This window comes from Vicia villosa, linkage group LG2, assembly GCF_029867415.1.
Source record: "Vicia villosa cultivar HV-30 ecotype Madison, WI linkage group LG2, Vvil1.0, whole genome shotgun sequence".
NCBI classification, from domain to species: domain Eukaryota; kingdom Viridiplantae; phylum Streptophyta; class Magnoliopsida; order Fabales; family Fabaceae; genus Vicia; species Vicia villosa.
In genome coordinates, this window is record NC_081181.1 from 197099639 (window position 1) to 197115081 (window position 15443).

The following is a 15443-nucleotide window of genomic DNA, read 5'->3' on the forward strand; positions in this document are numbered from 1 at the left end:
CAAGGGTATTTTGGGATTTCCGCTAGGAGTGACCCCCATAGGGAGGTGGCTAAAGAAATTATCTAAATATTAGATTAAAAATGTCTGAGTTTAAACTTGCGACATTAATATATATATATATATATATATATATATATATATATATATATATATATATAGTGAGAGATTTTTAAATGAGAGGATGAGAGGAATAAATATCAACCTTTAGATTCATCAAGAGAGAGAAATTAATAGCCACATTAATGTATTAACATTCTGTCTCTTGATGAATCTAAAGGTTGATATTTATTCCTCTCATCTCTCATTTAAAAATGCTCTCACTTGATATGCTCCATATATATATATATATATATATATATATATATATATATATATATATATATATATATATATATATATATATATATATAAGTGTAAGTGATTAAAGAAGAAAATTTAGATACAACTTTTTAGGTATAAAGTTTACTATTTTTTAATGAAAATATAAGCATGCAGTTTTCTTCTATTTCACTTCCTAAACAATATTTAAGTAGATTTGTCAAATTTTTGTTGAAAAATATTAAAAATCACATTTAAGGAATTTTATCTAAGTTTTCTCTATTATTAAATTTGACATCGAATAGAGAAATGTTCCACCCATTCATTTCTTTAAAATTTTGGGTGAATATGTTGTCGAGATATACTTGGTCATGAATGTTTAGTCCACTCGTATTTCTGGCGATCTCCGGACTCCCCAACAAGTAATATCAAAACCTGGTTAGTCTTAGTTAAGGAGCGAATTGACATCCGAGCGTGGATCAATGCTAATGCTGATGTGGGTGACTCACACTTGTGCTGGAGATTGTTGGAATTCAAATGTGAGTGATTAAGTCCCTTATCGATTAAAAATGAATTTTTTTTGGATATATAAGATAAATGACCTATACATTCATCCTCTTAAATCTTGGATGAATACAAACTATCAAGATCCTTTAGATCCTAAAAGTTTATCTAAGTAACACTTTCGAGATTCTCAAACTCTCCGATAAATAGTTCATTTAAGTCAACGAGTGACTTTATCTAATTTCACTTGAATTTTGTATCATCAAAATTTAACCATAAATTTTAAGATTGTTTAAGAATTGAATTTTGGACTTTAAAATGTGTGGGATTTTAATAATTATTATTAATTATTTGTCAATAAAAAAAATCTACTACACAATGAGAAGTTACTCTTCTCTTTAACTCAACCATTTACGAATGCTAATTTCTTTTGTATATAAAAATAATTTCATTATATATAGTCCCTTAGTTTACAAATAAGAATTTATAAACTACTCCATCCGTCCTAAATTATAAGAGAAAAAATAAAATCACGTTTATTAAGAAAAATAAAAACACAATCATTTGACTTATGATTTTTTTGAAATAAAGTGTTTTAGTAGATGTAAAAAAAAATTTAATTGGTTGTTGTTTATACAAATGATGAGAGAGAATGCAAGTTAAATGCAATTTGAAAGAAATGAAAGATGATTTTTTCTCTTATATTTTGGAACAACAAAAATGTATATTTTTTTTCTTATATTTTAGAACGGAGCGAGTATTTTGATTTGATTTTTTTTATTATTTGAATACTTTCTAGTAATTAAAGAGGTTGTACTGTTTAAAAAATTTATTGAGCTAAATAAAGAGGTTTTTACAAATACCAAACCAAATTTTTATGAAGAATTTATTGAGCTAAATAGTCAATTTAAAGAGGTTGTACTGTTTCAACTAACTGATGTAATTTGACAGAACTAAACTAGGTGGACAGTTATTGGGTAGTAGTAGTAATTGCATACAAATTATTATTATAATTAATTTAGCTTTATGCCTTTGCTGCTTAATTAAATAACACATAACTGCATCACCACTCCTCACTCCTAATCTCAATTCCAACCTTCTACTCCTACCTGCTTTTTGATTACTAGTTTCAACCTTTAAGCACTTTTTTAGATACTTCCATTCCACCCTTTAGCTTCTACATCACACCAATAAATTAAAAAAACTCATTTTAATTATGTGTGTTGATTAAATATTAATTACTTTTTTTTGTATGGTTATGCAAGGTGAGTTGAGTTGGGGTTAACCTTTATTTCACGCTTAAGGTTGGACACCTGTTTTTCCAAACCATGAAAGCTAACTCACGTAATCATATTGGTTTCGTGAAGTTGAAGCGTGTTAATCAATGTCAAAAGAAATGCCCACCAATTGCAAATTAGTTTAGATTTTGATTAAATTAACGGAGCAAAATCTTATACAATTGTTTGGTCTCGTGTGTCATAAAAATTTAAATGTTGACTAAAAATTTGTATAAATTAGTTTAAATGTTGACTAAAAATTTGATTAACAGAGCAAAATCTTATACAAACTAGTTTAAATGTTGACTAAAAATTTGTACTATTTACTTCCACTTAAGTAGGTGGGATACAGATGGTCACAATAAAACTACATAAGTGGAAACTATACTTTATAGTATAAATATGGGTTAATAGTAGTTTATCCTCTGTAATATGAGCGTGTTTTGGTTTACCTCCTACCGTTGCTAAAGGCAGGTTTTACCAACGGTTTTTTTGAAAAAACCGTTGCCAAAAGGTAGGGAGAGGAAAAAGCAAAATTAGCTAACATTACAGGGTGAATTACTATTAACCCTATAAATAATGAGGCACATCTGGACTTTGAGCTCTACTACGACACCATAAGTTAACATTTTTGTCAAAAATTGACAGTAGAAACCAAATAGTATAACAAAAGTGAAGTTAAGAGACTAACTTTTAGTTAAATAATCAAAGTAGAATATTAAATTAAGTTTAGAAATTAAAATGTGTATTAAGTCTAATCTGATATATTTAATCTTGATTTATAAATATTAAATTTAAATTTTTTAAATTTTATTTAATTAAATAAATTACACTTAAGTAGTTAAAAAACTATGAAATTCATATTTATTAGAAAACAAATATAGTCTACTTAAAAAATAAATAAAATAGACTATTTAAAATCTTTAATATGAAACATATTTTTAAATAAATTTTCAGATTATATTAGACATTTTAAAAAGTCAGATTAAGAAAATGTTTATGATACACTATAGACTAAATTCAATCTTTAAAGTTTTTATCGTAAGCCTATCTCAAATCTTCTAAAATTCAATTTAATCTTAACTTTTTTTATCTCCAAAAAATAATTTTGTTGTCCTGTGATCCTCTTGGACTCCCGAGAATAAAAATATGCATAGGGGATTTATATATATGTATCACTCGTGTGACACATTATATAAATAGTTATTATTAAAGGTTACTTAGACAATACTAATAACCACTCATTAAAGGACAATTCATGGTTTAACTAATCCACATTTTAATTAAGCTTCTAGAAGTAGACATGATATGACAGTTGGAACTTTTGGTGTTAAATTTTCTAGATACTTACCACAAAGCTTGATAAAGTTTTCAACAACTTATTGTATTGAAGTACGTTTCACTTTTCCATGAGCAAGATATCATGACCAATAAATGAAATCCAAATGCTAGTATTAATTTCACAAATTCATGAGAGTTGTAGCATTACATCAACTTGACCAATACAAATTCCTTATAGTACTCTCTCACCTATCAATGAGTTTTATTCCCCACAAAAAGGGTCTCAAATTAGGACCATAAAATTTAATTATTTACAATTAAACATTAATTTATTCACACTTAGGGTCAACTAATCCCTTATTAATTTTCCTTATATGATTAAAATAAATTATATATTTTTATTTATTTATGTCCATCTAGCAAAAGAGTTATTGCTATTTTGTAAAAGAAAAATTGTAATAAAACTTTTTATGAGGGAACCAAATTAAACACACAAATTATATGAAACAAACAAAGATGTAAATTTTCTCTAACAGAACACATGCACTTGTTGACTAGTACTATTCCTCACCTGCACATTTCAAGAATATTATTCCAATGTTTGGAGTTTATTATATGTCTCTATTACCTTATATAAATCATACATGAAACATGTTATAAAATAACAACAAAGATGCTAATCTCCAACCACATTGGTGGTTGAACCCACCCCACCCCAATTCACACTCCCTTGCCACTAAAACCCATCAAGTTCTATTTTTCAAAGTCTTGCTAAGAGTATGATACAAAACAAGGAATTAATCCAATCTTAATTACCCTTTGATCTATACCTAACCTAGACTCTTAAACATCTATTAACTTTCACTTTCACCAATATAAGTCAACATCAAAACATTTTCTTTATTCTATATTATTACGATAAAATATCCATTGAATTTTACTAAAGACTAATCTTCAAAAAAAATATTCGAGCGATCTACAAAATAGCAGAGGATCTAATAGACCTCTAATAGTAGATATTTGATAACACATAACAGAAATTTCATATCAGATTGTCTGACCGATCATTAACATAATTCTGATATTTATTGAAATTTTGAGATTAACCAAACTCGTTCAAACAAAACCGATTTATAAGAGAATGATTATTTTTCCTCATAAATACGCACGCAGACCCCGTATATTGTTTGAAGTGAGACTCTTATAAAAATTTTCTAAAAGAAACTTATATATTAAATTTTCCACTTGGCACAAAGTAATCAATAGCCAACTAAGCAGCAAAAGCACCACCCAAAATTGAACACGTCCTAAACTCCCCTTTGAAGTAACACTCACTCTCCTCAAAAAGAAAATAGCTTCAACTAATTAAGTAAACCAACCAATAAAATTAACTCTTTCAAAACTAAATTCAAAGTGTGCCCATTTTTTCTTCTATTATATAAAGGCCGCAATATCAAACCAAAACCTCAAAACAAAAAAACAGAACAGAAACCAAAATGGAGATGGAGTGGACAAGAGGCAACATCATCGGACAAGGCTCATCCGCCACTGTCTACCTTGCCATCTCTCCCCTCTCCTCCGATGTCTCCGCTGTTAAATCAGCGGAAACATCGACTTCAACATCGGTTTCAAACTCCAAACAACTCCAGAGAGAACAGAGAATTTTGTCTTCTCTGTCCTCTCCCTACATAGTTACATACAAAGGTTGCAATTTCACAAAGGAGAATCACAAGAGTTGGTTCAACCTCTTCATGGAGTATATGCCGTTTGGAAATCTCTCCGAGGAGACGCGACGAAACGGCGGCCGGCTTAACGAGCCGATGATGGCACACTACACAAGACAGATTGTGGAAGGACTAGAGTACTTGCATTCAAAAGGTGTTGTGCATTGTGATATCAAAGGTAGTAACATATTGGTTGGTGAAAAAGGAGTTAAAATCGGAGACTTTGGTTGCGCAAAGATGGTTGATGAAATTGGGCTGATCGCCGGAACTCCGATGTATATGTCGCCGGAAGCAGCGCGAGGTGAAGAACAAGGGTATCCTTGTGATGTTTGGTCGCTTGGTTGTACTGTTATTGAAATGGCAACTGGTTTTTCACCTTGGTCCAATGTGGATGACCCTGTTAATGTTCTGTTTCGTGTTGCGTATTCCGATGAAGTTCCGACGATTCCGTGTTTTCTTTCGGAACAAGCAAAGGATTTCTTGAGAAAGTGTTTTGTAAGGGATCCTAAGGAGAGATGGAGTTGTGGTCAGTTGTTGAAGCATCCGTTTCTTGAGAAAATTCAAGAGTTTGATTCGTGTTCGCCGACTAGTATTCTCGAACAAGGCTTTTGGAATTGCGAAGAGGATTCGGAAAGTTTGGTTTTTGATGATTTGGGTAAGATTGGTTTTGAGAATTGTGCTGTTGATAGGATCAAAAAGCTTGCTTTGTGTTCAAGGGATCCATGTTGGAAATTGGGTGATGAAAATTGGATTATAGCTAGAGGAAATGATGCAGATGAGTCTTCAATTAGTGATGTTAATGATAGGATTAGTAGTGATTATTTTTGTGAGGATTATACTAATTGTTTGATTAGTGATGTTAGTTTTGTAGTTAATAGTTTTGATTTTGAGAGAGGCATTGGGAAGTTACTGATGCCAAATTCATCATTAGATTGGTTATAATTCAGTTATTGAAGATTTTTTTTTTGTATGATTTGGAATTTTTATATGACAAACTTGCAATTAGAATTTATGTTGCAGTTAATGTTTTATCACTTTATGGTTTTTTTTGGTCACAAGCCTAACTAAATTTATGTTTGGTGGGTTTTGATATTGTATGTTGGGTTTAATTGCATTGACAGATTGCAAAAATTGAAAATTTTAAAGGCTGAAAAATGTAAAATTAAAAAATGCAACCAAAAGGGAGAGTGAAATTTAGAACATGCAAGGCTGGACTGGCCCTAGCTGCTACCTGAGTTTTTAACTGCTAACTTCTCTTCTGTTTTTTATCTGTCATTGGTTGGCTTTGGTGGACAAGAAGCTAAGACACACCAAGGTTAATATAATGTCTCTCATTTTCTTATGTGTCTTTTGGTGGGTCCGCAATATGAAACACGGACATAGACACAGACAGAACACAGACAGACACCGTATATGTGATTGTGTCATTTGATGTGGCAAGTAATATGAAACTAACATACACTAGATACAGGGGCGGTTCCATGGTTCAGCTAGTCCGGATATGCGTCCGGGCTCAACCCCTATTTTTTTTGTATTCCCCTCAATTTAATAGCCGATTTTTAGACAAAACCAGAGACAAAATTAATACAAACAGAATGTGAAAATTAAAACAGATGAATAATCAATGATGTAAAGTTTTTGTTCGGACTATCTAAAATTTCTGAATCCGCTACTAATTATATATGTGATTGTGTCTGACAAATGTCTAGTTAAACCCTGAACACGCCCTCAATATAAAATGTATGTGCTACATAATTACTGTCACTATTTTGTTTTTGTTATTGTTCATGGGTGCCTGATAGATGAAGTTGGACCATCTTGTAACAAACAAGTATTGATAAAACGTGTAGATGTTTAGCAAATAAGCAACAAATTTTGGGCTTTGTGGATTTCTGTCGAATTCCATATATATGCATTGAGATCAATACTAGTAGTAGTAACATCAATAATTAAGAAAAGACATGTGGGTTCAGACTACAAAGATCGGTACTAACGGATTAAAGTATATTCTATTGTCTAAATGGTAAGAGATTGGATTTCAGAAACGTATTGATTAGATTTTCTTGGATACTAACTAGAAAATAAATATAATAAAACTTTGATCATTTTAAAGACATTGTAAAAATTTACACTTCGATCCAATGAAATGGGTATTCCTAAAGTTTTTTTCGGATCTAACCCAAAAAAAGAGAGTGTATATATGAACTTTTTTGAGAAATACAATAAAAGGTACATGAAATTGGGCTATGCAACTCACAAGAAGAACGCATCAAGACTTAGCAACAAGTTCGGTGAAGAATGGCGTGCGAAGAATGGTGAGAGGACCAACTATAACCTCACTCAAATATGGAACGTGTAATTCATATTTACTGTCAGCTTGTTATCATCAGATCTAATTAGATAATGTTGTATGTGAAATGCAAGAATAAGGGAAACAGTTTCAACCACCTCAGTTATATAAAATTCTGCATGAGCCGAGATCCGAGTATTCTATTCATTCTCAAACTTAAACTAATTCTTACTCATTCATTGACCTGAGCATCAGAGTGCTAATTTTGAAGATCCAGCTTGCTCAGCTGCATCGGAAGCACAATCCACCACATCTAAACCATATGTTACTCTATCATCAACTATTTATGATTCTTGAACGGAACAGTGACGTTTTTTATGAGAACTCGAAGTTCGCACAATGCTCCTTAACCTCAACTAGGGGGAACTGTTTCGGACAGACCAAAATAATCATACATTTCTTGGGAATCGAGGTTAAGGATAATTTATATGCAACACCAACACAATTCAACCGAACGAGACTCCTTTTCTCAAGGACAACGTTGTGAGGGTTCTCACACCCAAAATGGAAAATAACTCGTAGCCGTAGTGGTGTGAACTTTAGGTCGACTAGAAAAAATATCCCTCAAAGGAGACGCAATGATGCCCTCCCTACTGGGAGCATAGACTCTTGGAAGGAACTCCGTGACTCTTTTACTGATCAATTTAGTGTTTGAAAGTGGAGGCCCACTACGATAGTCGTACTCAGTGCGATTCAACAAAAGAAGTAAGAGACCATGCATGAGTACATTAATCAATTTACAAAAGTAGAGGTGGAAGTAGGGGACAAACAAATAATTAATGTGTTGGATATTCAAAAGGGATAAAGATCAGACTACATGTTCTGCGAGAAGCTAGGGCTATAAAGAGACTGTAGCTTATATGATCTCTTAACTAGGGTCTAGCCCTACGTTAATGATAAAGATTAAAAGAAATATATACAACAATGGGGAAATCACCCAAATCCCAACAAGAAAAGCATCATAGAAAAGGGAGTAGACAAGCAAAACCCCAACCTTGTTGTCTCAAAAATGGAAAGCTAACCCAACTTCCCTGGTTGATTTCCTAGCCTTTTCACTCCAAAAATTGCTTTTGATGAAGTTAGAATTTAAAAGACCCCAAAACGCTAACCTAAAAATGTGTTCTAAAACTCTATATACAAGTTTCTGCCCAGATAAATTTGGCCGACGCTTACCAAATTCGCCCGGCAAATTTTCACTTTATTCCCAAAATGCAACACAAAAGCAGGAAAAATTGCCCCGAGTTCGCCCAGCGACAAAGGGGTGCTCAAATCGCTCCGAGCTCGTCTGGAGAATTTGACAGCAATGAGAAAAATAATTTCTTGCTTTCACCATAACTCGAGAACCGTAAATCTGATTTATGCATTCAAAAGCGTTGGAAAGCTTATTCAATTTTCAATCTAACAATGACTAAATACCGACTAAATTGTTGATTTTCCTCTTCTTTTATTTGAGTCTTATTCTTGATGAATTGCTCAAAATCACATCTTTGAAGTTGTGCCTTTGGCTCTTATTGCTCAATGCTTCAACCATGCATGAATACCTACAAAATAGATGAAAAACTATAAAACAATACAATATTTACACGAAGACACGATTATACGCAATATATACTTATTTACATACAAGTTGAGGTTTATTCGAAGGATTTCAACAAAATAAGTTGATAAGTGCACAAAACTACACACAAATTTAACTACAATTTGGCACTTATCATGTATCCAATATATAATAAACCCATTTATGAGATTCTTATATAGCTCAAACACCCCTACCCTCCGGATCTAGCCATTCCAAGGGTGTATGTGGTGGATCCTAGAGACATCCACCTCAATGCAAGCCAATCCTCAGGGGTAGGGACGAAGATTCTACCTTTGGTCGGAGAACGATCCTCTATGACGTGGAGCACAATACAAAAGTACTATCATATCATGTCGATTTCACCTATCTCAGACATCTCCCTGAGAAACACAAGCAAATCGCCAAACGTGATATTCACATCAATACAAGCAAATACAACAATAAAAAAATGATAGCTAACATTATTCAATTCGCTAAGTCACGAATCACGAAGCAGGAAATTTTTGGAGGCATATTTTCCATTTCATTACAATAAAATGAACTGTTCTCTTCATAAAGAAAGCACTTAAGGCTCTCACGCCCAAAATAGAAATCATGCTGTAGCCGATGAATGTTGGTAGTCCAGCTTAAACATTTAAACTTCGCGGGGTAAAAGGTCAAGCCCATAAGTTACAACAATTTGTAAACATGGAATTATGATAAAGCAAAGTCAGGCACAAAAGCTTTAAAAAGAGAATGAAACTTTAATTATCGAGGTAAATATTTCCATTATAAAATAAATATCATTACACCCAAGGCACAAAAATCCTGGGAAGAACCGCAAGAAATTAAAATAATACAAAGCAAAAGAAAATCAAGCCGAAGCATTTAAAGTCGAGGTACTTGAACCACCTGCGTGAGTCACCCTGGGAGTATACTTAAACGGATCCAATGCTTTGGAATAAATTACAGCATCATGGAAGAACCTCCTTGCTTGTTTTACAACTACTCATCGACTCCGAGCACGTCCTACATAGTTTGTTAAAGAGAGTCACTGAGTGCCCGCTTCAAACTTGCCACCTCATCCTAGAGAGCTTTCAAGGCCTCTACATGGGTCTCGGTTTCCTAAAGAAGAACTTTTCAATGCTCCTCCACCTGACGAGTCTTCTCCTTAACAGAAGTAGAAACAACCTTGTACCACTTCTTTACATCCTATGAAGAATCCTACAGATCAGTCACATGGGTGGCCAATAAAGGGTGAACCATTTATTTCTATCACCTCATGTAAAAGTTCGCGGTTTTAACTTCCTCATGTAACACAATAAGCTTCTTTTGGAAATTAATGTGCCTCAATTTCATAACTTCGACATCCCTTTCCAGGTATCCCTTTCTTGGGAGGGATTTCCCGAGGCCAAGAAATATCCCCGTTTAGCATAAACAATAAAGAAGATAGAAGTAGCTTTAAATATGTTGTGAGAAAGTTGAGAATCCATTCATCTTATCCTCCTGAAGGATATTTTAGAAGAAGGATGAATACGACATCAAATAATAATGGAAGCCTGTTCAAGAGTGCTGGGAAGCCGAGAATATAATACATCTAGTATCTTTATGAATGGAATTATCTCCTCTGAAGCAATGTCCTTAACAACCTGAGTCCATTTTGGAGAACCTTCAGTTAAGGGGGATTGTAGTTCCTCAACTTGGGCCCTCTTTATTGAAATTGGAGATGGGGTTGATTCTTCCACTGAAAAAGTGGTTGCAACATCCACAAGTTGATCCACCTCAAGAGCGGGAGTAGAAATCTCTACGGTCGGTTAGGAGAGGGGATCAAAATTGGATTAATGGTGGCCTGAGGAAGAGGTGTAGAAGTGATAGTCCCAATATTCACCACAACCCGAATACCTTAAGCATCAGCAAGGCTATAGAACATATTCAACTTTCTTACTTTGTCCATGCTATTTACAAAATCCAATTATGCATGTAAAAAAAAGCATGAAGACTCTGCTCTCACAAAAAATATTCCTCCTCTCCTCTTGGATAATTGTCCTCAAGATAACATTAGTATCAATTAGCCTTTTGTCACTTCGGTGGAGGACACCTCACTGGGTCCGAATCCATCCTCTTAGCCGAGACCTTGAAACCAAAATTGCATTTTCTCCTTCATTATCACCTTGGTACATTAGAAGCGAGCATTCTGGTTAAAATATATCTTGGAAAAATATGTTAGGTACAAAACCCAACAGAAGCGAGGAGATTTGGCTAGGAGATAAAAGAAAGAAAAGTGGGCCTAGAGGGTGAGAGGCTTCACCAATAAAAAACGTCCCAAAAAAATACCCTAGTCCAGAGTAAAGGGGCTGAACCAAGGGTGGACCGGATGAAAGTAAATAAGCTCATGGTAACAAAAATTATCCAGGGAAGTATGTCTCTGATGGAAAAGATGAAAGAGTAAGCTAAGAGAGGGCTTCCAGGATTTATGCTCGGCACATAGTTGAAATACCCTTATGTATGCCCATGACCCTAGATGAAGTTAGGAAGGAGCAACTTTTAAATGTTTCAGTACGACCACCTCAAATTAGGAAAAAGGGAAACAGATTCTTATTCTCGTAAACAGACAGTTAGAAAATGGGATCATACAATCATCAAATCGCATACCCTCTTTTCCCCTAACACTAAAAGGGTTAACCACTCCAAAGGGTCGCTGACTCTAATGCTAGTGGAATTTATGTCATCCTAGGTGATGAGAGCTAAGGAAGTGCCCGCTACTTTTGTATCTACCCAGTCATTCTCCGACACGCTTGGTCGGCTTCGAGATTCAAATGGGCCAGTATATTAGTGTTGTTAGGCTCACAACCATCGGTTTGCAAATGAAGCTAAATGTAATCTCTAGCGTGTTCCCTCATTTACAAATTGGATCATACCTCCTATTCTAGAAAGACGTGAAAGGGGATAGAGACCTCAGTGTGATTTATTCCTCCTTCAATATTTGATACAAGAGCATCTAATGAACCAATGACGAAGTTTCTTCCTCCAAAGAATACTTTGATACCATTTCTAAGTTAGAAACATAAAAAATGGGCATAATTTCTGGTTATATATGATTGATACTAAGAGAATGTAGATGAGGATCAGGGGATGTCCCCATTTCAACTTCAGAATTGCTCATTAAATCAACCGTAGTATTGCTTATCATAACTAGAAAATAAGAAATACCGAAGATAAAAGCTTTAGTTGGAAAGGTTCCTGGTTATGTGGAATTGATGAAGCAGGAGGAATGGAAAATAGGAGAAAGCTTTAAGGAAATAATTGAATCGCCTCTAGTAATACTCTTATGGAAGAAAGATCGAAGATGTTTTTCCGAAAAAATAACTGTAAGTCTGAATTCTAAAGGTTGCAAAAAAAACTTCCAAATACTCAACTCTCCCTATTTATAAGCAACGACAACTGAAAGGATGAAACCAACTATGGAAATAAATCACAAGATCAATGACTAGACTTCCACTCTTGGATATACTTCAACTCGAGTGTACTCATGTATTGTGTAAATTGTTTCATACCCTAGTTGGTCACGTCACTGCACATGTCAGAAAAGGATGATGAAGCGTTTCAATGATGAAACTTTCTTAGATGTGCATGTTCCCCATTACTTATTCAAAACATATCCCGAGCATTTTTGTTCTATTCTACATTGAACCGCAACATGGAAACTAGTCGATGATACTTAAGGCTTCCCCTGGTCCATTCAGTTCTTGACAAATCCTTGAGGGAAATTATTTTGGATTAACCAAAGGACAAATTGGACAAAGCCTAATCCATCTAAAATCCACTTCATTTGATCCAAGGTATAAAGTCAGTTTACACACCAAGAGCAAGGTACAATCTCTGATTTATTTTTTCACTATATTCATCTTGAATCTTGAACTGACTTGGGCATTGGAGTGCTAACTAAGAGGGTCCACTCCATGCCGCCGTAAAGGAGATTAGAACCATAGTTCAAGATCATCAATTTTCCAAATACATCCAACTTTGGTTCTCGATCAGAACAAGATCCATACGTATACTTTTGGAAAGCTTGAAAAACTATGAGAGTCTCTTCATTCACAAACACACCATCTCATTGATTCAACCTTGTGAAAAAACTTATAGAATGTTGATTTTACGAGAATTTTGTACCTGTGTTGTGTGAGATTATTTATATACCCTCATTATTTATGAGTCTCTTTATATCAAGGAAAATAATTTTTTTGCTGCATAACAAAGTTGACAGTTGTCCAAACTTTCTTGGTTAGAACAATCGTTCAAACGAGGATCCAGTATAGTCGAGTAAAGGTTGCTTCCGAACGAAAGCTTGAAGCAGGATTATTGTGTCTAGCAAGATCGTTGGATCAAGATCATTTAAGATATTAAATATTAGCAATTGATTAATATTCTTCATCAGAAGGGAATATCATTTTAGATTTGTGTTGACTGAAGCATTGGACTAGTAGTGTTCAGATTGGTGATAATTTACTGTGCCAAAGTACTTGAATCATTATCTTTAAAAATAGTAGAAGACATTAGAATTTTCAATGGTAAAACCATTTAAGGATGGAATAGACAAATTGGTGACGAATTGTCGAACCACTATACATCCAGTGTTCATTTCTCTTACCCTATCTCTTTTAATTTTATGCATTAGAATGTCATCTAGATTTTGATCTTGCTTATAATGTGTTATCATATAAGTTTAGTTCTGCGGTGTATCTAGTTCATTTTCTCTTTTATACACTGATTAATATTGTAATAACTCTAAACTCGGATTTTTCAATCATTTTTTATATCTCAATTTTCAACTATGCTCAAAATTGTATTATGGTCAATATTGAATTTCTTATTAAGATAAATTCGTTTATCTCGATTAGTTTCAATTTTGATTGAGTCATGCATGTTAGGAAGATGGTAAAACATATAATTCTTGAATCATCTACTATATTTTTACTTATGCATGCCCCATCCGCTTCTAATGATTGAACTCTGATTTTGCACAAGAATTTTTTTAAATGGTTTAAGAAGACTAGTTTATTCAACCCCCCTTCTAGACCGTTTAATCCCCATATTTTTGCCTAACACTAATATTATGATGCTGCAACCAAATGATGTATGTATTTTGTTATGTTAATTTTAAATCATTTAGTTAATTGATTTCCAACCCTTACAAAAAAATTCCCCTTACTATTTTTCAACTAGTTCTTCAATGTAGCATGAGAAGATTCAACTCCATTAGTTGTGTTATTTCTAAATTGTCAAATCGGATTAGTCTCATACACAAATATTTTCTCCTTCATCTGGTCTAATGTTGTACTTTTAACATATTTCAAGAAATTCAAATATTTCGTGCATACCCTTTTGAATTGCATGAATGATTCGACATATAACTCCTTTGTAGAAGAACTGATTATAAGATTTCAAGCGTCCATGATATTTTCCAATATCTAACTAGGTTTGACCTTTTTTTCATCTCCACACTTGATTTTTTAGTCCCTACCGCAAGCTTTATTCTACTTCTCATTTGGTTTTTGTTATATGTTACCTGCACAATAAAATATATGATGTAGGAAACACCTTTGCAACTGAATTCATTAATACGGTATCGCGACCAGAGACAATAACCTATGGCATATTTTCTTAGTCTTACAAAATACTTTGAAACACTTTCAAAGGCCGTGTAGCATTATCCTCTTTTTCACATTCCAAAAAAGTTGAGCCAACAGAACAAGTCATCCCTCTAGAAGTAACACCAACCATTTTCGAATGAGGAAACATGTACTTGTTGGTTTTATATGTTGAATCAGTTATCAACACAATGCAAAATATATTGAACAACTTTATGGAATTAGGATGTGTCCAAAACTAATCTCGAACAATTTTCCATCCTTACACGTACCTAGATACATAATGATTATCATCCAACATTTTCAAAAATGGTTGCATTTCAGATCTGGTACCACTTAGTCCTTGTTGTTTCAGTTGCTAACATTGTATACTTATTTAATATTTGAGACATTTTCTAGTCTTTTCCTTTTTAAAGTTGTGAGTATGTTTTTGGATTGAACCATGTATAATGTCATGTTCGAAACAGTTTTCTTCTCTTCAAAATTTAGACGACATACAATCGGATGACCAGCTGACTTGTGACACAAACCATGATATGTATACTATAAATCACATTAAATGTCCATATATTATTCGCCTTGTGGTACGTGCGCAACTTAAAAGGACATCCATATTTCTTTGCTCCGGTGTCATCACATTTCATTTTTTTTGGATAGGTTCTTTATACTAGTCACTTCTTCCTCACACCATAGTAACAAATGTTTGTCTTTTACCAGAACCAGAATCTAACCTCCCGATAACAATGACAAACCCTAATTTGGCCGCCTCCCTGCGAACCCATT

General features: G+C 33.6%; 1 protein-coding gene across 1 annotated transcript; it reads left to right on the plus strand.

The window, feature by feature from the left end:
• Positions 1-4805: 4805 nt before the first annotated feature.
• On the plus strand, positions 4806-6106 carry LOC131647851 (mitogen-activated protein kinase kinase kinase 17-like). Its single transcript, XM_058917669.1, has one exon. It carries the CDS (start codon positions 4877-4879, stop codon positions 6044-6046), a length of 1170 nt encoding a protein of 389 aa, XP_058773652.1. The 5' UTR covers positions 4806-4876; the 3' UTR covers positions 6047-6106.
• Positions 6107-15443: the final 9337 nt, after the last annotated feature.

What these genes read in the sequence shown, in the direction of transcription:
- LOC131647851 (XM_058917669.1), top strand. Translation starts at nt 4,877, where the DNA reads ATGGAGATGGAGTGGACAAGAGGCAACATCATCGGACAAGGCTCATCC.